We start from the raw sequence: 22,955 nt of genomic DNA, 5'->3' as shown, positions 1-22,955 counted from the left end.
TGGGAAACTCATTTGCATCCATTAAATGAATCAATGGAAAGTGGTACTATGAAGAACTTGGCAAATACTTGCATTTCCATCGTATTGCCACTGTACCTCTGACATTTTTTGGATGAATGTTGTATCTTCATCAATTGCCATACATTTCTTCCATTCAAAAAAGCGACCCAGTTCCAGGGTCCTCTGCTCAGGTACATTTTAATCCTTTTAGCGATAGCGCTTGGGCAGATAAATGCTGCAGAATTGGGACCTTTCATTTGGAGTCATTTGGACATGGTGACTTTCAGTTTAGTAAAAGCATTTTTCCTTTGCTTTGTTGATTTATTTATTGTGAAGAACCAGGGTATTTGTTACAACATATAAAGTGAGAGCAGAGAGAGCTTTCTTTCCCTGGAGTATGTTAGTGGCTGTGGAATACGAAGCTGAGATGGGCCATATTTCTTCTTTCGTTGTGCTTCAGGCTGATTCTTGAGCAGTAATTGGTAAAAGCAGGACGGTGCTAATGGAGATATCATCTTTTACCTGGTCGTGATCAGGGGATTTTTGTAGGACAGTTTCTTTTTAACGTTGCAAAGTAAGCTCTGCAAAGAAGCTGATGCCGAGCCAGCTTTGTGTAGCTAGTTGGTACCCAAGATTTGGAATAGCTGTAGATGTCCTTGTGCACAAACACCCACTTCAGATATCGAATTGTGTATACTGGCCGCTTCAGTTCATCCTCTCGCTCAAGTTAAGCAGACCGGTACTCACCACAGAGCACTGACTTTTACTGAAACAACATTTCTGTTTCCTGCTGTTCTTCAGTGAAGAAGTAAAACTCTAACAAAGCTTGGTTTTTTTGGAAAGCTCTGGGAGGTTTTGTCATGGGGGATTTTTTCCTCTTCCCCCCCCCCCCCCAAGAAAATTGAGGGGAAATGAAGTTGATGTAAAGGAAAGACTGTCATGGAAACCAACTAGCATTTTGAATCAGCTCTGCCATTTTTAGAAACAAGGCCATGTGCTGAAAGATTCCAGAGCAATCTGGTCCCTCCAAACTGGTTTTGGTGAGAGACTGATGGTAGGAAGATGCATAAATGTTACTGCCTGTTTAATAGTTATTCCTGCTTTGTGTTAACCTCGGGTAAGAGTCAATTTTCTGCCTTCAGAAATCCCACTTGAATTCAGTAGCCTGGGTACATGCTGGCCTGTCAAATCTTGTGTTGTATCTGTTCCTGTACCTCCTCAGGGGTTTTATAGTAGTATGGTGGAAAACCAGTTTACCGATTATGGGATTACTGGAGCTTGGTGGGATTCCACCCTTTCTTCTCTTCTTGTGCATCCCAGTGTAAGTCTGCAGCAGGAGGAGGAAGACCGTGGGTTTTGCAGAGGTTCAATATTCTCCCTTATTGAGGATACCAGGATGGAAACTTAATCACGTCGCGTTCACTGGACTGTTTTCTTTAATTTTCCATGTATTTTCAAATTGTGTTACGTTTCTGGATGTGAGGGAGACGTGTTGACATGTTTTCTGATAAATGCAATGAGACTTTTTAGAAGAAAATCCTTTCATATTATGCTGTGGAGTTGTTAGATATAAATTATTTATGACTAAGGCTTTGTGTGCTAGAGAGCGCAAAGCTGAAGTTTTCCAAATCATGTCTATAAATATAAAGACCAAAAATTTCTAACTTGGATGCTTTAAAGCTGGACACCCTGATTTGTAGGAGCTCTCAGATTCCCAGGGAGTTTAGTGGCAACACTTGAAAATTGCACAAGTGATGCAGGTGCTTCAGGGGTCCTGATACCCACCGAGCAAACGGCTGTGATAATTTAAAAATGGGATGACCGTCCATCGGGGGTGGGACAGACAGACAGACAGGCGTTCTCCCAAAATTGCTTAGAGCAAACATTTTAGCAGTATCTACCTGCCTGTCATTCCATGTGTCTGTATAAAATACTGAAGTTCTCAAATATTGTCCCAACTGCTACTAACATAAGTGTAGTCTTTAGTGAGCTTTTGCTAGGAGAATATCGTAGCTCAGGGGAGACTGGTGGTGTTGCTCAAAAGCCTTCCACTGAAAGGTAAGAGGACCGAGGATCCTGATAAACTCAATTGCCTGTGTTCTGGATCGAGCCCTAATTTGTTTACCCAGTTTCGGACCAAAGCAGATTGATGCAGCCAGTGACATTAAGCTGTGAAAATTGGACTAAATAATTTGCATAAACAGATTTGCTATGCAATTACTAGGTTTCCACAGAAGAGGGATGCATAGAAAATAGGGAAATGAGAGGCAACTGATGATGCTAGCTAGTTAATTTTCAGATGTAAATAATTCAACTGTTTCAAAATGATTTTTAAAATTAAATTACTGTGACACAAAGCACAAAAGATGACAAATCTCATTTGGAGTGTTTTGTTTGTATTTTGAGAGGAGGGTAATCTAGGGTGACATTTTGCATGCCAGGTTTTGGATCAAAACAGGTACAAAATAGTGGTGAATAAAGTGCGCTTTTATGTAGCTATGTATCTTTGGTTTAAATGGAAAGTAGTTGCAGTTTATTTTGGAGTAATATGGTTTATAAAATCGCAATAAGTTTCTTTTTTGCTTATCTGTCTATTCCCCAAGTTTTTTCTGGTGTTAGTACCTTATAGTAAAGATTTCAGCTTGCACAAGATCACCATTCTGCCCTTTTTCCTCAACTGGGAGACTGACTTACGAGAGATTGTTGTTCTGCAGCAGTCCAAAGAGCTCAGATCTAATTGGAAAAGCAACCGAAGTTAAATACTGTATTGCATCTCATTGTAGTCCATTTAAATGGATACATGCTGCTGGAAATGGGAGAGGCAGGTATCTCCTTCCAGCACGATTGACATAACTGGGAAGAAGAGGATAATACAGCTTCTTCAACGAGAGATGCTGGCATTTAAGTCTCCTGGAGGTGTGAGTTTTGCCTACGCTGCTTTGAGTCAGATCCAGGGTGGTCTCTACCCACTGCTGCAAACTGGCTTGAAGCCCACATTTTTCTGTCAGATTTGTTTATCCATTTTTATATCCCACCAGCTTCTACTGCTGATAGAGAAGAAAAATTATTTTTCTTCCCACAGCAATTCTGTTCCTCAGAAAATTAAGGCAAGCACATCCAGTTTTGCCTAAAAGCAGCTTACAGGAATGGCATGTTTATTACTGTAATTAGTTATTTTCTTACGTAAAAGACCTGTAAGGTTTATTAAATTGGTGATCCTCTTAATGGTAAAATTCACAATGAGGCTCTCAAGTGTCCCATTACATACTGAAGTAATTGTGTGCTTAGTAACAGTCAGTCAGCCGAGGATAGGTTTATTTAAGGATATAAATATTGTCCTTGTTTTTCTTCAGTGAGTGGGTGTGCATGTTCTGTCCAGCTGTGGGACAATGGAGTTAAAGCATTGCTTATGTTCAGGGCTGTGAAAGGCGCAACTGTGAGAGCGAGTGTCCTGGCTTCAAGTTTATTCGGTGATGTTGAAAGGGAGGAGCTCGCTCATAATAGCTGCAGCATCCCCTGTTCCAAGGGCAGTGCTGGAAATAACAGGAATTTGCGTGCAGAAAACGTGCTCTGCTCAAGTCCTACACAAGCCACGGCGATGTTGGTTGGATGAAGGCAGCTGCCTACGATGTACGTCTGCATCTGAGCCGGGGTCATCCTGCATCAAGGGAGAAATGGATACTCATGCAACGTGGTTGCTTTTGTCCTAATCTAGTTGTCTGAAGTAGGTGAACCGGGCCCCAAGCGCCTGTTTGTTGACTATAAAAGTAGCCTCGGGTAGGTAACACAGTTGTAGCTGCGTACCTTGTGCGTGTCTGGAGTTGAATGAGATGAATCACTCCCTCTAGCTCTGTTGCTGTTAGTTAATGAATATAGCAATGGTGAATGGCTTTGGCTGATTTACTGCAGTTCTTTATGATGTGCTGAAGCACATGTAAATTCAACCCATGTCAAGCTAAAATGAGAGCTTCAGGGAATGGGATAAGAAAGATTCCCCCGTTGTTCGTCCCGTATATGGGCTGGTAGCTTGAATTGTAATTGTGTGACTCTAAAGTTTTGGGGGCGAGGACCAAGTTTTTTCTGTATTTTACATCGCCGTCTACAGCTGTATTCTGTTGTATGTAACAGCTTTGGGACTGGTCGTCCCCGTTCAGAGATCTTTTGGTGGACCAGCTTCGAAGCACTGGCACTGATCTTCTGGATCAGGGAACTCGGCTGTTTACTCCTGTCATTAGAAAGCGGATTTTTTGTTCCAGGCCTGTAAGACACGGAATACTGAAGCACCTCTCTTCCTCTTGCTTGAGCATTTGCCGTTTTGGACATTTTTCATGTTTTGTAGTGCATTGTATAAAGCAGAAAAAAGCTCATTCAGCTGGTCTCACCCACACCACTAATGAGCTATCTCTGGCCAACACCAGGGACCATGTTTTTCTCCTGCTCCATGAGGTCTGTGCTGATCTTCCTGTTTGGTCACTGCTCCCTTCCTAAAAGCCTCACTTGAAACCCCTCATTCCTCTAGAGCTTCGGGCCTGGTACAGCACAGCAAAGCGAGGGAAACACATGGCACTGAGTGTTTCAGAGTCCCCTGTGATGGCGAGCGCTACCCCAGCAGAGCTCACGGCTTATGAAAAAGCAGCTGGAGGAAGGAGAGGATGGGAAAGCATGACAGAACAAATGAAAAGAGGGAGTTAGGAGTTCTGGCCTCACTAAAATAAATGAATTTTAGTGATTAAGGAATTTTAATACGTTCATGCACTTATACCAAGAGCTTCAAACATCTTTTTTTGAAAACTCACCTCCCACATATAAGCAGCTCTGTCATTAACTTGATTTTCCACTGTATGAGCTATCCAGCTTCTTCCAGTGCCTCTGCCTGAATCTAAGTGCACAGATGTTTGGAAAATCAGGCGCATAACGAGGAGTCTAAGTATGGAGTTCAGGAATGTATGTTAGACTCCTACCTCTGAAAATCTCCTCTTTAGAAACCAGAAGTAGTAAGGAATAAAATACTGGACCTCACAGTTATTACTAAGAATTAGCAAGGCTCTGCAACATGTTCAGGAAGAGAGAACCACCTATTAGATCGTAATCCTGAGGTTCAGTTTTCCTTATTAAAAAGGCAGAAGTACAGCTTCTAGCATATATGAGATTTCAGCTGTGTTTGTACATATATGTAAAAATATATGGGCTACTGCTTAGCAGGCGGTAGTCCACAGCATGCAGTCAAATTTTAAATTCCATGCTTTTTCTTTCTTCTTTTTTTGCAGGCAAGGGGTGCAGATATCCCTGACATTCCAGGGGAGTTGCCGCTCCGGACCTGTGGCAGCACAGCAAGTATGAAAGTGAAGAATGTGAAAAAGTAAGAGCGGTGTTCTTTGATTTTCCTGTCTTTGCTGGGCTTCTGGTTTTGATATCCTGGGTTTTAGCTATTGTGCTGCAATACAGCTAGGGCATTGGGCAACAATTTTTGATAGTATCTTCATCTGAGCAACTAAAATCCATGCGAAACAAAGTGAATTCCAGCTAATATGGTCTAAAACTGGGGGCATGAGAGGTTTTGTTGGCTCTCTTACCTGTTTCAGGCCATAGAAGCAAAGTTTGTTAGAGTTTTGAAACTCACTGTTACTGCACTTTTAAATTTTTGTGATTTCTTCCTGAAATAGATTAATTAAAAAAAAAAAAAAAAAAAAATATATATATATAAAAAACTAAAGGGAAGCCCAGGCAATGTATAAATGAGATGATTTTCCCTGTCTCCCTATGCTCTGGAAAGCTAAACCAGGACAAGTGGGTGGCCTAGATATATTTTTTTATTTGATATTTTTTGTCTTTTCCTTTTTTGCGTTCTGCCCTGTACCTCTTCATTTGAATGCGTTTTGCACAATTTTTCTTTTCTAGCGGTATTTTTTCCTTCTCTGATCTCCAGGATTTTTTTTCCTGTGGGCTTACTCTCTCTTTCTCTCTCTCTCATTCTTTCCCGGAGAATGTAAACCAAGTTGTTACGCTTGCAGCTAAGGTTTCAAACCTCTAACCTGCAAAGGGGATCAAAAGTAATCAATATTACTTGGCTTGTCTTTGCTAAGAATGCTGACTTGAGGACCAGAACTCCCCAATATTGATTGATCTGTGCATTCAGATCACCTCTCTGTAGCGCTCTGATATGCTGTAAGGGAAATGGCTCTTTGTTCTAGCGCTGAGCAGCCAGATGCTGCATCTCACTTCCCACTTATATTCCCGTGGGAAGAGAGAGCTAGATAATGACAATCTCATTGGCTCACCACCAGAAATATCTATAGGAGTCTATAATAGCTTCAGCAGAAGCAAGAGCATGTTGCAGAGCCAGAGGATCTCCCCGTCAGCCATCATTGTAGCTGGAGACACTTGGGAATAATTATGCCTCACTTTTGAATTTTAAAAAGGCAAAGGATAAATAGCGTTTGTTCTGCACCCTCAGATACATCAACCCGGGACTGATGGGCTGTGATGCCTTTCACAGGTAAAGTTCTACTTTCCTATGTGTCTTGTGTAAGGCTGTTTATTTGCACTGCAAAAATGCATTTGTAAAGGTAGAGCGGCTTGTCCCTGCACCGTTTCTTAAAGATGTGGGCTTAGGTGTTGATGAAATGCCACACAATTCTTTAAGGATGCAATGATAAAAGCCACTTTGCAATTTAGTTTTCCTTTCTCACTCAGTTCCTTTCTCCACTGTTTTGGTGCATCACATCAACAAACCCCTCTGTTCCCTTGGCTTTAGGATGAGAAAGTCGTTATTCTTTTATGTCAGTAACTGTATTTTATACCAGTACTTGATGCTGAGCATTGTTTCAGTGATTTGCATCTCTCTTATGGTGTGCTTTTGATGTGCTTCAGGTTATCCTTTACAAAGGGTCATTTCCCGAAGATGGCTGAATGTGCACATTTCCATTATGAAAACGTGGACTTTGGCAACATACAGGTGAGTCTCAGATTTCTTTTCTATACAAAACATCGCTGTGTTTGGCTACCAGCTAACCTGGTGGGGGAGGCGGTGGAGAGACCTCCACTAAGGTTCGTTTAGTTTGTTGCAAAATGTTTAGCGATAAGAAATTAAAGCAATAGGGTCTCTTTATTTGGAATTGCTTCTGTGTACTGGGCCAGAATCTGTCCTCAGCCATGTGGCCGCCCCTTTGAGGCTGGAGATTATTTTATTTCCGCTGGATTGGACTGATGTCACTGTTTTAAGACTGCATCAAACATTCATTATTGAGTCATCTGTAATAACTGCATGCATATTTTTAGCTTGTGTGTCTGTATCTCTAAACAATTGTGTGAACGTATTTATGTAAATATAAATAATTCAAATTTATCCGTTCTCTTCATGTTATCTTAGCTCTGCATTGTGCTTTGCAGCAGCTGTGTCATCAGAATGCAAGAAATTGCTAGTCAGCCTGAGCTGCATTTCTAGAAGTGCGGAGGCTTCACTCCTTTGTGATCCATCCATCAGAAATATAGGCAGCAGCATTTTTCATTGAGCCGTACCGGGGAGGGCTGAGAACCAAGAATCACTGCTAGTTTCTCATAAACAGGGCACATCTTGTTCTGCACTTAGAGAAGCAGGAATGCCTCCAGCATCTGCCAGCCTTGTAGCCAAAAAGAGGTTACAACCTTTTCATTTGTAAAACATTTCCGGTAATATAGAGTGAATTATTTACAGCCTTTCGTGTTTCCGTACTTGACAGTTTTGCAAGCAGAATTATGCATCCGTTTTTTCTGTCTCTGTAAAATTCCTGCCGAGAAGGAGTTTGGGTCCTATTCAGGGCTTGTATCTGCTGTTATTCCCACTTAGTGGCTCTAAGTCGGTCCGTTCTGCTGAGCAGGGGATGTATGTGCCTGGGCAGGCAGACACACATAAAGGCAGAGCAAGTTAGACAAAATAGTGGGCTTAAGGGGACAGCAGTGCAAAAAGCTCCGTTCTTAATGAGGTCTCTGGAAGATGGGCTGCTGATGCAAACAGGAGTAGTCCTCAATCTTTCGAAGCAAAACTGTGTTTCTTTATTTTCAGTTTCTGCATGTAGGAATGGTGTGGCTAATCTGCGTCCCTGTTTTTTGTCTGCTGGTAATGTGCTGATTTGACACCACTAATTTTTCAGTCATTTTGGAGAGAAGTTTTATGTTGGAGAAGGTGTTGAGCAGGTTCCTCTCTACACAGAGCTGTTTTTTGCATCATGCGGTCCTCTGAGTTGTCCTTTCCCTTGTTCAGAGACATTCAGCACAATGTGCAAGCGAGAGAGAGAGATTACAACCTTTGCATGGCACTAGTATTTGAAGCATTTTGAAGAAAAAGAATTTAATTCTTTTGTGGTTTTAAGCATATCTTGGAATGTTTTAAGGACGGCAGGGCATACCTGTAGGGTTGATAGGCTGAGATTTTTGTATTTGTGAGAGGGAGAAGCAAAAATCAGATCATATATTCTTTACAGATTTTCTTTACGTTGTTCTGCCAACAAATCTGAAGCGTGTTCTGGTGGGAAGCTTCCACGAGCAGGAGCTGGTGCTGTCTAGCACTCATTTTTGTGGTGTCATTGCTGCACCTACAGCTTTCCATCCTCCTGCTCGGTGCCCTCTGCCGCAAACAGATCACCGACTGCTGTAACCAGAGGGGTGGTCTGGCTGAAAAACAGCAACTGGGGAAGGATAGCTCGGGAAGAAAATGTAGTATTGGTTGTTCAGCCACGTCAGGCCCCTGAGCTGTTTTCTCTCACGGTGTGGGGAGAACGTGTGTGTCCTGGGGGGGGGGTCAGTTCTCTGTTGCTACCTCTGAAAAACCGTACACGCTTAAATATTCATGTACCTAAAGCGAAACGTGTGTACCAGCTCCGTGCCTCTTGTCCCTTCCTCTTCATAAGCAAGATTTCTGATAGATTCCCACAGTGTAATGACTTTGTAATACGGATAAAAATATTTTAAGAACAGAGCTTTGCTCCTGACATATGAAAGGATAGGGAATTACAGTATTTGCTTAGAAGACCAGTATTAATGACAAAATAAATGAAAACTATTAATACAACAGCAGTATTAGTTTACAGACTTAAAAATAGGTTCGTACAGGGCTCATACATTTTAATCAAGTGGCATTCATTGGTGGCCCCTTTGTGATAAGAAGGTAGACTAGAGAATAGCAGTAGGCTGAAGTGACTTGTAAATGACAGCTTGGCACCTAATAGCGAATTACCAAGTTGCATCTGAGGAGTAGTGGGTGTAAACTCCTTTCAAAATCTATTCACTGTTAAAAATTTGCATAGTAGAAATGCAGTATTATCTGGCTGCGTCAGGAATTGTGTAATGCTGTCTATTAACAGCCTGGCCAAATTTCAGATTGTTTTGTAACGTTTATGTCACTTATAATATGGTCTCATGGTGCAACCGGTATTAATATCTTGGCATTTCACCTCATGAGATCGTTTTAAATTAAGTTTCTGAGACGTATAAAAAAGGATTTGTTCTCTTCTTATCTGGCACCATGCTAACAAAACTAGGTGCATTTTGGGATGCTTTTTCTCTTCAGAAATGTTCTGCTGTACTGCTTTCAACAGCAATGTATTTGAACCTTATCTGTGTCTGGCCAGCAAGACGCACGTTGCATCAGCAGGAAATTGCTGGTTTACCAGGCAAAGGTAGTTGCTATCAAAGCTGTAGTTATAGGATGGGCTTTACGGATTGCATCAGTGTCATAAATTCACTGGTATTTTTCCGAAATACCTTGCGTTTATTACTGTATTTATTTTTTTAAGGCTACATCATTGATTTTTAATTTTAAAATGAAAAGCCAGGTTCTGCATAATAGATTTATTTTAGTCCAACCTTGCATAAACGTTTGGGAGTCTTGTTAGCAGGAGCAGCACCGTGGTTCAGCCTCACTATGGTCTGTGTCTCCCAGCCGAGATGTTACTGGGCCATGGCTAGATTGCCATTGCTCAGCGTCGCTCAGGTCGGTTCTGCTGGCCTCCTCCTCTCTTCAGCTCCGCTGCCGTTCCTCAGTTCTCAGCTAACGTCTATCTGTGATGCCTCTCCTCTCTCTAGAGCATCAAAACTCAATTCATTAGCATGCAAAGCAAACGTTGCTTGCACACCTATTGCTGCACAGGCCGTCTTAGCGTTCAGTTAAGCACTGAAGCATGGATTTGAAAGTCCTCAGCATCTCTTCCAGCTCTTATGTTAAGGCAGAAGGGCTCACCATGCATTTTAACTTCAGAAGTGCCTAAACCACCCCAAAGTAACTTAGAGTAACACATTCACAATCAGTTTCTAAGGCAGCTTATGAAATTTAAGCATGATTTCAGGGTCTGCTAGTTGGAAAAGCTTCCTTCTTAGGGGCTTGGGTTGTTCCAGCACCGTGTGGTGTACTGCGGATAGCCAAACTAACACAGAAAGAGTCGATGTGTGCACACTGAGCAGTGCAGCCTCTTCCAGCCACTCGTTCAGTGCACGAGTGTGGTGCTCAGCCCCGGCTAATTTGATTGCACGTTCCAGGTTTTGTGTTTTAGCTGTAGAGCTGCTCCAGGTAACTCGTCCACACGCAATTTGAGTATTTCAGTACAGCAGTTGTGTCACGTAGTCTCACTTTCCCCCCCTAACATGGTGCAAATGTGATTTTACTTTCCTTAGTGCAATGTGCCACTAATTTAAACAGGAGAAATAGTGATTAGGTATTCCGTAAATATCTTTACTTCCTGCCAGAAATAAAGACTTTGTTCTTTGCTTGAAAGAATTAAGAAATTATCTTTAGTTGAGTCGGTTTTAGTAATGGAATATGGAGAGCTGATCATCTCTGTGCTTTCTGGATAATATTCTTTGCTCCCTGAAAAACGCATTGGTAAAGGGCAGCAAGTGCTGTAAAGCACATTCACATCGCTTCAGCAATCTTGCATTTGACACAGATTTACCCCTTCCAACAGCCCGGTCTCTGTCTCTCTCTGTTTGCGTTTATGTAGCTGCCTTCTAAAAATAAAACCCTGTCGGAACAGGATTGGATTACGGTGCATGGAAGATCCTCTCCTTATCTGTTAAGCTTTGGCATTGCAAGTGGTAGGAGCATGTTATCAGTGGTAAGGGAAGTATTTGAACCAGAATCGCTTCCGCCTGCAGAGGCATCAGCTGCCAGGAATTCCTGTTAGGAACGCGGCAGCATTGTTTGCTGTTCGAATGCCTTTGGCAGGCTGCGGCCTTCCAGCCAAGAGGATGGGGCTGCATTTCAATGGTGGCTGTGGTTTGCGCCTATAATTGTATTTTCCTGTTGCGTCTTATGAGTTAGAAGCGTTGCAAAGAGCAGTTCAGTTCTTCTCGTGCCTTTTGTCAGCAAAGCCTGTTGAGAAGATATTTTTCGGGGTCATCTTCTTTTGGTTTGCCTTTTTTCTTTTATTTAATAATATTCCAGGGAAGGGGGTGCAGAGGGGAAGTGTGCTTGTGAAGGTGTCTCTGTTAATTATACAGTAAGATTTTTTCCTGAGATGGATTGCAAAGGGAACAAAAATGGTAAAGGTGACCAGATGCCCTCTTCTGGAGTTAACTGGGGTAGTTTAAGATGTTTCTGCTGAATGTAGCCCTCTACATAGCTCAGCTAGAAACAGCAGGAATGGAGGAGTGCTCCCTGATCTGTGTCTGTGTGAAGTCGGACAGCTTAGCTCGAATCTCCTTCCATCAGTGATTTTAAACTAAGCCTGCTCACTGCCTTCAGTGTAGGAGGGCTTGTTCATACCCCCAGCTCTTCTGTGGGCATGATAATTTTCAGTATCTTGGCAGTCATGAGCAGCTACAGGCTGTAATGTCTTCATTTATTCCACTCATTTGCAAAGTGTTTAAAAAGAAAAAAATATTTATTTTAAAAAAGCGAAACATGAAACAGCAGCCCCCCCGCCCCAATCCCTTTTAAAAGATGGAAGTACATAGTAAAAATCACAAAAACTGGCCTGAATTTTGCTGTGTATTGGTGCTATGAAAGACAATTTTGCTGGGTTTTGCTTTGTCTTTACAAAGACCTGAGTGGTTATGAGATGCATACCCATATTGCAGTGGTGCTCCTTTATAGCCTTTCGTCTCTGGATGCTGTTAATCTCCCCCCAAAATGACTTTGCAATATTCTGATATGTTACATTCCCCTTCTTTAGACCAAGGGCTTTCCCTCCCGTTGCCCATCTTTTCCATATGGTTTCTTTACTATTGCCTTCTGAAGTGGTAGGGGGAGATGTTGCAAGGGCTGCTTTAAGGACGTGGGTATATAAAAACAACTATGTTCATAGTGTAGGTGGAAACTGCTTCCTTAACTTAATAATTCCAGCCACAATTCCCTGAAAATTGGAACAGTCTCCTGCCAAGATCAACAGATTTTAAAAATTTGGAGTCTCTAGGCCAAGGTTCTTGATGCCAAAAAAGTTAGGAAAATATTCAAGAAAGTTCACCTCAGTTTTTGGATTCTTCTGTTTCCCGGTCTTGCATCCAACTTGCCACTAACTCCTCAGAAAAATTCTTCCCTGGAACAGGATCACACCTGTGAAATTCCAGCTTGCTTGGTTTTCTTCCAGTGAAACAGGGAGAAATCCAGCAAGGGTTTTATAGTGGAAGGGTAACTTCAAGTATGGAGAGTATCTCTCCGTCCAACCTTACGATTCCTGCTTGCACATTTACTCCTTGTTTTACAGTTGTTGCTTGCTGCAGAGAAAGCTAGCAGCCTTATTAGTGATCCAGCTTTAATGGGCAGGATTCATGTAAATTGTCTGCCAGTTATTAAAGCCTGCTCAAAAAACTGGCAGGATACAATTTCAAGGCTAAGCAGGTCCTTTCGCTGAGCCCCTGGTCATCACTTTGCTGAAGGAGTTTGCGATCCCCTGACGGAAGAGGGGGAATTGCTTCTGTGAGGTGGGGGGGACGTGCTCACAGGAGCTTGTTGGTAAGGGAGAGCTGTCTGTCTGTCTTGCTGTCTGTCAGAGGAGTGTGCACGCTCGTGTCTATCTGGAGGTGTAACACTGAAACGTATGTGAAGAGCCAGCTTCACTCTGCTTTGGGCTTATGCTGATGTTCCCTTGTGGCTTTAGCTGCTAAGTCATTCTTAAAGCATATTATAGCTTTGCTCTCACCTTTCTCCCTTTGGCTGGCAATTGCTGAAATCGATATTTTATAAATGTTTATCTTTTTTTATAAAGTAAAAGGTAATTTGTCTGACATGACTCAGCTGGCTGGATATTCAATTGCCTGTCATAGGGAGGAAGGGTTTTTCAGTTAGGATTAACTCTCTGTCTGATTTCATGTATATCCTTTATTTTAGGCTGATCATCTAGGTGTATAAATGGAAGGGTAGACTATAACCCACAAATAATTGCTAAAAGCAAATGATATTTTACCTGTTGATTCAGCTGAACAGGTGTTTCTGGTTTCTTTTCCTTCTCCTTTGCCTCTGGACGTTTTTGAGTTTATATAGGACCAATCATTTCTACACTAGGTCTGTGTTGCAGGAGAACAGAACCCAGCACGGTGTTTCTGTATCTGGGACAAAACAGCAAATCTGGGATGCTCTGCTTATGAAAGGATTTTGAGTATTCCCCGCTTTGTGTGTTTCTTCTCTGCCTTCTTGGTGTAAGAAATAGCACTGTGCAAATTTGGATGAGCATTTTCTCAGGCTTTGATATCTTGAGGTAGGTATCTTCCCTTACTGACGTGCTGGGTACTGGTGGGCCAAACCGGTTTCAGGGAAATGTGTGCATACTTGGCCCTTCTTTGCAACTGGGGACTTGTGGCACTCCAGTTTGAAAATGTTGACCTCCTGAAGGAATCCAGCTTATTTTTTCTTCCCCTGCATTTAACACTGAAAATATAGCAAACTTGTTTGTGGATTTTTAGTCTTTATTGGTGCATAGTGGCTGTTTGATGGCATGAGTAAATCTTAAAAGTGACTGTAATAAGCCCAGCTGTTAACTTTGGCATTGACCTCCTGCTGTTTGCCACCATCGTAAATCATCGTTAGCAGCGTGTCACAGAAATGTATAATAATTGTTTTAATTAGTAACTGGAACAGAGTTGTGTTGGAAAATTTTTCTTCCCTGAGGTTTAATGACCTGAAAAAAACAGAAAGATGTATTATATGTATAATTAAAATATATTAAAACTTTGAAAAGAATCCGTGGGCTCCAGAAAAATAATCCCTATTTCACTCGTGTTTCATAGCTTGAAAGAGGATTAAAACCCTTATGGTTTTGTATATAGTAAGCCATACTGTTAACAGGAATGGTGTTAAAATGCAGCATAATATTGTACTCATGGATTTGCAAGCATGCCAAGCTGGCGTGATTTTAATAACTAGCAAACTTCATGTTGATATGATCCCTGAGATTTACAGAAGCAGGGGTGTGTTTTTATTCTCCAGTGGAGGTTTGTCATGGCAGTGGACGTATTAGCTGTTAAACCAAACATCGTTGGGAATGTTTACATTTTGTGTTTACTGTACCTGCTTACAAAAAGGGTAGTTTGTTTAGTTTGTGCTTATGTGCCAGAATTTTGAGGTTTGATGACAGAGTTGACAGCTCAGGGGTAGCAGGTTAGGCTACAAGTTTTTAAAACCGTTCATTCATTAGTTTAGCTTTCCAGTGGTGTGTGTGTACCTTTGTCCTGTAGTTATAAATGTTTTCATTCATTTCCTGGTGAAGAAGTACGGATAGGATATAGCCTGATCTTGCAAAATTTGTATTCCTGACTGTCTTGGCTTTGAGATCTCCTGCTGCTTAAGGTGTGTTGGTTTGAGCAGACCAGGTATGCTCCATCTGATATGCTCTGTATCCTGGAACCCTGCGGAGACCCTTTAGTCCCGATGGTTGCGTGATCTGGTCTCCAGGTAGTTTCCAGCCTTTGAAAATCAACACTGCTTCCCCATCTGCTTCACTCGGTAATATAATCTCACACAAGGGCATGTGGTGTGGTGAACTCAAGATTGTTCTCTCTTTATAAAATCAGGGACGAGTTGTCTTTGAGTACTCAGGAAAAACCTTGTCACTGCACTCGTACTATGATAATCTATCCTGCAAGGCAAGAAAATGCAGGGGAAAGCGCTTGAACTAATGGTATTTAGATACTACATGTGAAAATGTTTGCTGGACTGTAACAGGATTCTTAATGCGATATGTGTAGCTGCACGTGTATCCGAGGATGTTTCTAGATCTGCTAAGCTGAGGCCCAAGTTTTGTTGTTTGTTTTACTTGCAACAGAGAGATTTGTGCAGAAGATTTCCTCTGGACCTAAACTTTCCCAAGGGTCTGGGTTCAGACAGATTTTTTGTTTTAAAAGGGGAAGCGTACACACAGGCACGTATTCTCAGCCACGCGTACTATTGTAATGTCTAAGAAGGCATTTGAACACGTTCGTAGACTTTGATGGTGTTGTTATTTTACCCCTTGCCGCGGTGTGTGAGCAGAAGATGGAGGCTTCTGCTTCCATGTCCTGCAGGCAAGGCTCTGCCCCGCGGCTCTGCTGGGCGTCCACACCAAAAAGCTCTTGGATCTCCACTGAGGATTGCAAGGATTGCTTATTTCTCTGACTTTTCATTTCTGGCCTTTTTGTCAACAGAACCTGCAAATTCGGGTTGCTGTTTTCCTGGTAAAGCAGTATAAAATTGAATGCTTCCGTTGTACGTCATGTGGACTTATGGTTGTGTTTTTTTAAAATAAAACACTTAAATGAAGAAGCATGTGATGCTCTCACTGCCTCTTCAAGACTCCCTCTCCTAAAGTATTGCTTCTTTTATCTCTCTTGAAACGATCTGAACAAACTTTGATTCTGCTAAGCAGTTCTTCTTTCCATCTCTCTACTGTATGAATGAAAGAAACATTAATAAAACCTAAATGACTTGCTATGGGACATACTTTACAGTGCAAGACCTTCCCTACCACCATCCTAAATTTCTTCCTTTCAAATATTTAATTTCCCAGAAGGAGCTTTTATGAGAAGCCTGTTTAGGTCTGCATACATATGTTTAAAGCCCCATCAAATGCTTTTCTGGATAATCAGGGACTGGTTTCCGAGTTGCAGTCAGAGCTGACACCTCTAACTGCAGAGCGAGTCGTTGGCACCATCACACTCAGAATTATGTCAGTAATAATTCAGAAGGAAGACTGGTGCTTAATAGATACCCACAAATCCGGTATTATAACAAGTTGGAAATAAAAATACATAGTGCCATATACTTTATGTATGTTCAGGATCCATGAACCTGCCTTAAAATTAATTCTGTTCTATTGGAAGATTGATGAAGCTTATAAATATTGTTATAAAACCAAGTGCCTGGAAAAATTCAATTTTGGGGTAGGTAGTATTGTCTGGTCCTGCCAGTTCATGTTTAGATACTAACAAAAATTCTCGTAAGTTACCTTGAAATTTAGCGTAGCTGCATAATTGATCTTTATGGTGCTTAAGTGTTAACCTTATTTATTGCAAGTATGACATGTCAAAACATTCAGGCTTTAAAATAACTGATTTTGGACCAAGTTCTCATTTACCAGCTTGAAGTAGTTAAAAAAACGAAAACAACTTCTGTTATTTTTACAGCGTGAGTCCAGGAATTTACTTTGAAATGCTGGTAAATTATTTAATAATTCTGTATAGACTAAGTCCTACAATGACGATAAGCGTAGCGATCCTGGAATGGGCAGGGAACCCACTGGGAGCTGGAGCCTTGTGGTGGAAAGGGTTTGTGTGAAAGAAAGAGAAGTGTCATATCGGGACGAGGGTGCTGCCTTGCTAAGGTGAGGGAAACTCAGGATTATTTAGGGGTAGTGAAGGTGTGAGGCTTGAGAGGCATCAGAGCCTGATTCAGAGTCCCCTTGCATGCACCTTCTCTTGCGGCCCAAGGTTTGATTTAATGTCAGGCTTTGCCATTTGTTTTAAAACTAAATAAAAGCTAGGTTGAGTTTGGAGACTCTTTTTGGAGAAGTGAGCTTTTAGGCTAGTGCATGCATTTTGAATTATTAATGCATTTTAGCAGTAACACTGGAGCTGTGAAGTGCACTTTGAATACACCCCAGACAAGCTGCGTTGGTTTTTATTTCCCCTGGTACATGGTCCCTGCATTTCTTTGAACTGTTTTAAGCCTCCCTGTATCCCTCACTTTCTGGCTACTTTAAATGAAGTGGAGTTTAAAGTAAGCAGAAGATCTTCTTAGAGCTGGTTGATGTTGGTGCTGAATCAGAGGGCACAGTGAAGCTTTCGTCCTGGAGTGCTGCTTTCGTCTCGCAACTGCCTATCTGATATCATAAAGATGAAGAACTTGGGCCATTCATCGGCTTTCTTAGAGGCAGTCTGGAAAATAATGTTCCAATTTTCTATTGTGATTTTAAGATAAACAAGGAGAGAGGGAAGACTTGGATTTTTAACAACAAAACATCCACGTACTCTTATAATTCTTTGTTGTGTATTGTGTAGATTAATTTTTTATTTTTCCAATTGAAAAACTGTTAAGCTGTGGATGAGGTATTATGCTTTCTGTTAGGATTATATGTGTATGTGTCTTGCACATTGCTATGATTAGATTAAGGATAAAACGGCCACCGTAAAACAAACTATATCTGCAACAGTAGCAATAATACTAAATCTCATTGCTACCATAACATGCCCTTGAATTAAAAAAAACGCGGTTTACAGCGTGGGTTTCACACAGGCCCTCTGCTATGAGGTACGTACGCTGTGTGTGCGTACTCCAGTGCTGCCCAGACAGAAGTTCATTCACTTTTAAATGGGCTCACTTCGAAGACTGAAGACAGTTTGAGTTATGGAAAGGCCTGTAGCATTTTACATCTCGTGTGTGCTCGTTTAGACATGTTGTTTTGCATCAGTAGAGGAATGTTTATTCTACACAGAATTGTTGGCGAGTCATTGTTTTCTTTTGGAAAGGAGTAAGTTACTAGCACAAAACTTAATTGAAAGGCCAGTATAAGAAAGCAAAATAAGAATTTAAAATTTTCATTTGTCCACAATGTGGAGCTGCCCTGGGGGCCTCTTCTGGAATGGTTCTGCTTTTCGCTCTCTGGTGTGAAGTCGTGCTTCTCTGTGTGACGGCCCCAATTTGTCACTGTAACCTCTAGTGGCTTGTCCCGTGACTTGGCCATTCAGCTCGAGTTAATGAATTAATGAGTTAATGAATGAGCATCGTTCCCCCTGCCCAGGGAGGAACTGAGTCACACTCATTGCTCTGACAGCAGCGCCAGCCCAGGGTGACTTCAGGGGTGCTGCGTCAGACTGGTTTATACTATTACTCTTATCCTCACGGTTGTGTTTTAAACATTGGTAGCAGTCGAATCATAAAGACCCATTTCCCTTGAAGTCTGCAGAAATTTGGACCGAGTGGGGGCTGCAGGTTTATGCCTCTCCGTGGAGATCAAGGGTGTCAGAGGAACAAGGTTCTTATGAGCTTCCAAAGAGTATGTTATTCAGTGGCAGGATTATACCAAAACTTTTCTTTGGAGAGTGCAATTAAATGCTTAAAAACTAAAAGCCCAACTCTGCAATTCCAACGAGAAGTTCTTGGGCAGAGTCTGCAGGGTGTAGACCTGTTTCCAGTGTGACCTGAGTTGTTCAAAACCCACCTTCCCTGAGATGTCATCTGGGAAATTTAAAGGTTAAAATATTCTTTTCAGATCTTTGCTATTTTATCTTCTGCCTCTGGCATCTTAGCAGAATTTTCTAAATTAAAAATTGAAACAAAGTTTCAGATCTGTCTGTGACCCTTTATGCAGTTTGACCCTGTTTTTAACTCTTGAAGTCCATACTCTGGAGACAACCAATTAAGGTTTTGACACATGGATCGAAAAAACAAGACAGCATTTATGAACTCCTTCACAAAGGTAAAAGTCATCCTATTAAGCCTTTCCAAGATAATTTCTTTAATAGCGTGAATTTAAGGCATTTTGCTTTAGTGTTCTTGCTGCCCTTCACTGAGTCAATATACAGAAGCTGCATTGTTTTATCTGCAAAAGCATTTTTCTTCCTCCCCTGGGATTTTGGAAATATACATGATGTACTGCTTTTGCCACATGACATAAATAATCTGTGGCAGGCAAGTAATGGGGTAGTTCCTGTGTACACTTGTGTTCTGGAAAATACAGTTTCATGTTTTCCAGTTGGCCTTTCTGTGTCCGAGTTTGCAATACATTTACATATAACCGCTGGAAAAACAGCAGTGTTAATGAAGTGCTCATGGGCTCGAGTGTCAGGAAATGTCGAAGGCTGGATGGCACGCTGCTGTTGTGCTTCATGATACAGTCTCTATTCATGTGATCGCGTGCTGTTTTTCAGTTGGTACTGGGTTGTGCGGTTCCTCTCCCGCCTGCCTGATCTCTGCGGTGCCTCAGTGGTGCTGGGGGCAACCTCAGGACGCGAGGAGAATATTTCTCTTATTTTCCTGGCGCCTCACTCCTTACTCACTGACTAGCTGTAAGTAAGCCCTTACTAGGGCTTATTTAGTGAACTAAGAGCCTCACTTGTAGTCAAAATTCAGCAGGAATCCAACTTCAGCATCTTGTGACTGACAAGGCCCAGAAAAGCACTAAAAAAACCCACCTCCCTTCATTTTTTGGTAGTCATAAGGTTGCAATTAATATTTAAGAGCATGGAATGCTTTTCAGTGCAGTGTAATGAGTTTGATTTTCCTGGACTGCCAGCTCCAGGCTTGCTAAGATAATGTCTTTAAGAAATAATATCACTGAATTATAGAATTAGATTAAAAATTGTGGGAATTTCAAAATAGGTTTCACTTTTCATGAGGGATTTTTCTGTGCAAGCCTTTAAGTCTACAAGTATCTTTAAGCCTTTGTCAACAAGAGCGAAGAAACTTGTTTGTTTAAAGAAACTAGAGTTTCTCACATAATTGCTTAAGACTTAAGGTTTCAACATTATCATTTCAATCTTTTTTTCCAACTCATTTATTTTCAGAACCGAAAATTGGTGACAGTAGTGTCAACTATTTCATTCTTAATGGCTGCATTATAGCAGCTTTGTGTTTGCTGAGTAGTGCCTTTCACCAGAGTTACTGAGGCTGGAACCTTATATATCAACCGTTAGGCAATTTCTGAGTGGGTTATGGAGACTTCAGATGAAACATCTAATTTTCAGTGTCTTAAGAGATTTTCCTCATTAATTTGGTTGAGATAAAGCTAAAACAACCCACTCATTGTAGGGCTTTGGGGTCTGTGCTGGAATAATGGTATCTACGTATCGGTACCCGTATGGACCTCTCTCAAGGTTTTAGCATCTCTGCTTTGGTAGGAAGGATGTTAATACTAACGATCAAGCTATGAATCCTGTTTCTACTATCAGAATTGATAGATCTTGGCAGTCTACCAGGATGTGGCAGAAATGGGCCTCGTCTCTGTCCTTTGTCTTCCTCCTCTTCAGTAGCCCCATCTCCAATTATTATGCAGCATTATCCTAAGTTGCTGTACGTGTGCTCATGGCCATGAGCATAACCACATGGTTGTATTCTGGAAAACTTCCTTAATGGGTTGAGGATAATTTCATCAAATCATTTAATTCCTGTAAATGTCATTGGGTGTTTTCACCATAAATACACTCAGTCCTTCCTACACAAGGTCTAATTGTGTCATGTAGCTGTATGATTATAGCATAATGTAAAATCTCATCTAAAAACACGGTATGTGTGTGGGAGGGCTTTTACAGTGCCTTGTCTTAACTGATTTATGCTCGTTCTGCAACTAGTATAAATGTTTCTCTTGAATTTGGGCAATATTTACTTTACACTGCAGGTGCTTATGTGCTTCGAATAGTCATTTTTTTCAATATGTAGAAAATATATAGGCCTTAGACCTATTACAACTGTTTAGTTACTTGTCAGCCGTATTTTGAATTCTGTATGCTAGTGTGAGTTGTATATTACCTAAAGCCTGCAGACACTTTGGGAAACCCCTTTCTTCAAAGGAAAAGCAGTTGGAGGTAGCAGAGAAGTTGTACAGGGCACGGCATTGTCCCCCAGCATCCTTGCTGGTGAATCACGACGTGGGAAGGCACTAGCTGGAGCTGTGAGAATACAGGACGGGTATGTGAGTAGCAGGATATGAGAACCACGCGTATGCATGTGCTTGTGCACATGAAGAGCGGGAGAGATGCAATAAATACGAGCATTGTGATATCCCCTTGGAGTTTCGTGCTAAAGCCAGATATTTTTAGGCTGGCTGAAGTTTTTATGTAACATCTGGCTAAGGGGGGAATTTTTTGTTTTTCCTCCTAGAACAACTTTTCTTTTTAGAAAATCAGTTTGACCATATTCCTCTTCTGCTCATTTGCCAGCCTCCCTTTCCCAGAAGGGAGTAGCTGAGGAGAAATGCTTCCATCTAGTCTATTCCGTACTTTAGTACTTGCTCAAGTTTTTGTATAAAAATGCATGTGGTGATATAAAACATATGTCGGTTTTGCCCTGTGCCTCTGAGCCCAGCTGTGGACCATGGACTTTCATTTTCTCTGTTTAAAAAAATAGGGCGGGATTTGAGATGTGAAAATTTTGCAGCGTTCTTTCTCACGCATCTACACGTGTGCATGGGTGCACAAAATCGAGCTTGCGCCTTCCCCCCCAGCTGAAGTTTGGCAAAGTAATCAGCAAGTAGCTAAAGGTCACAGGCTTGATTTGAAAGCGCTGGGAGTCCTATAGCTCCATGCTGTGTCTGTGTTACATTAAAATGCATTCAGTGGTCAGTTTAGTCATAGACTAACCTTTATGTAAAACTGGGGGATGTAGGCATAGCTAAATGCCAAAAGCGCTGGGTTTCACACAGCCCGATTTGTAAAGATGAGTGGTTGCTGATCTTTCCCACTTCTGGGGTCATGGGAGGAAATGGAGTAAGCTTCCCCTCAGCTTTTATCACTTCCTTCTGCCAGCTAAGGGGAGATTATTTTCCTTCATTTGCTGCTCCTCTTGTCAGCGAGAGAAGTTGGTATTTAGCCAGATAATAAATAAGGCTGTTCCTGGGGAAGGAGTTCTCAGATGGGGTTGTAGTAACACTGCTTCCCCCCCCCCCCCCCGCTTTCTGTCTTGAGCCTAGTCCTGCAAATTCTTGCTCAGAAAGATGTGGTTTGCATGTATGTGATGTGCGAAGCTTGTTTGCTTTTGCTTGCAGTCTGTTTCTGTGGCTTTTAAAAAAGTTTTAATGGCAGCTGCTTATCTACTGAATGCTGACAGGTTCATTCATCTTTGTTGTATAAGGCTTTTGAAGACCCTGCAGACCAGACTTGCCATGGAAGTATGTACTTGTGCAAATTGGGTCAGCACTATTTATTCTCATTTATAGAGTCTGCTTCATAATTTGCAAAGGTGGACTTTGTCATCTTGTTGAACTTGTTTTCTTCATCCGAGTCTGGAAGGGGGCTGTATACCTGCAGGCAGTACCTAGAAGAATATGGATCCCTCTATGCTGGGTGGCAGAGAGGTAAAAATGGGGAACGTGGAGTAAAGGCCAGGTTTCCCAGTGCTCCTGGGAGGTAACAATGATGGATTTGAAATCAGACTTCAGGAGCACATCAGGATGAGCTGAAATGCTCTCCTGAGCCTGTGGAATTGCTGGACAGGCAGGTCTATGGAAAGGAGGGTGTTAGGAGGAGATTGTGTATCGCCCATGGGCAGCGTTGTTTTGCAGTTCCATGAATGCTGGTTTTGCTTCCTCTAACCTCCCTTTCTTGCTGAGCAACGGGTCCCGCTTGTTCAAAGGGGTAGGTGCTGGGGCTGCGTGCCAACAGAATTGCCTACATAAAAGCGAGGAGGTACAGTTCCTAATGAGACTGCAGATTTATTCCTGTCCTGCACCTCCAAATCTGGTACAACTAGGCTACTGCCTTCAAGGCTCTTCAGGGTATGTTTGTTTTTTCCCTTGTGTGCATTATTAAGTTTTGTTTACTGCCTTTGCTCCTAGGCGCTTGGTTCCTTGTTACTGGTTCTCTAT

The 22,955-nt window shown here is 41.8% G+C and overlaps 1 protein-coding gene across 1 annotated transcript in view; it reads left to right on the top strand.

Moving 5' to 3' along the window:
- Positions 1 to 22,955, top strand: part of ARHGAP32 (Rho GTPase activating protein 32) — a 168,188-nt gene that overhangs the window by 26,158 nt on the left and 119,075 nt on the right. The window contains exons 3-5 of the mRNA XM_082330885.1: positions 5,268 to 5,359; positions 6,455 to 6,496; positions 6,871 to 6,955. Coding sequence (XP_082187011.1) covers positions 5,268 to 5,359; positions 6,455 to 6,496; positions 6,871 to 6,955 — 219 coding nt within the window. The remainder of the gene's footprint in view (positions 1 to 5,267; positions 5,360 to 6,454; positions 6,497 to 6,870; positions 6,956 to 22,955) is intronic.

Source organism: Platalea leucorodia (assembly GCF_965183815.1).
Source record: "Platalea leucorodia genome assembly, chromosome: 20".
In the NCBI taxonomy this organism is placed as follows: Eukaryota; Metazoa; Chordata; class Aves; order Pelecaniformes; family Threskiornithidae; genus Platalea; species Platalea leucorodia.
This window is presented reverse-complemented; position numbering and strand designations above follow the sequence as displayed.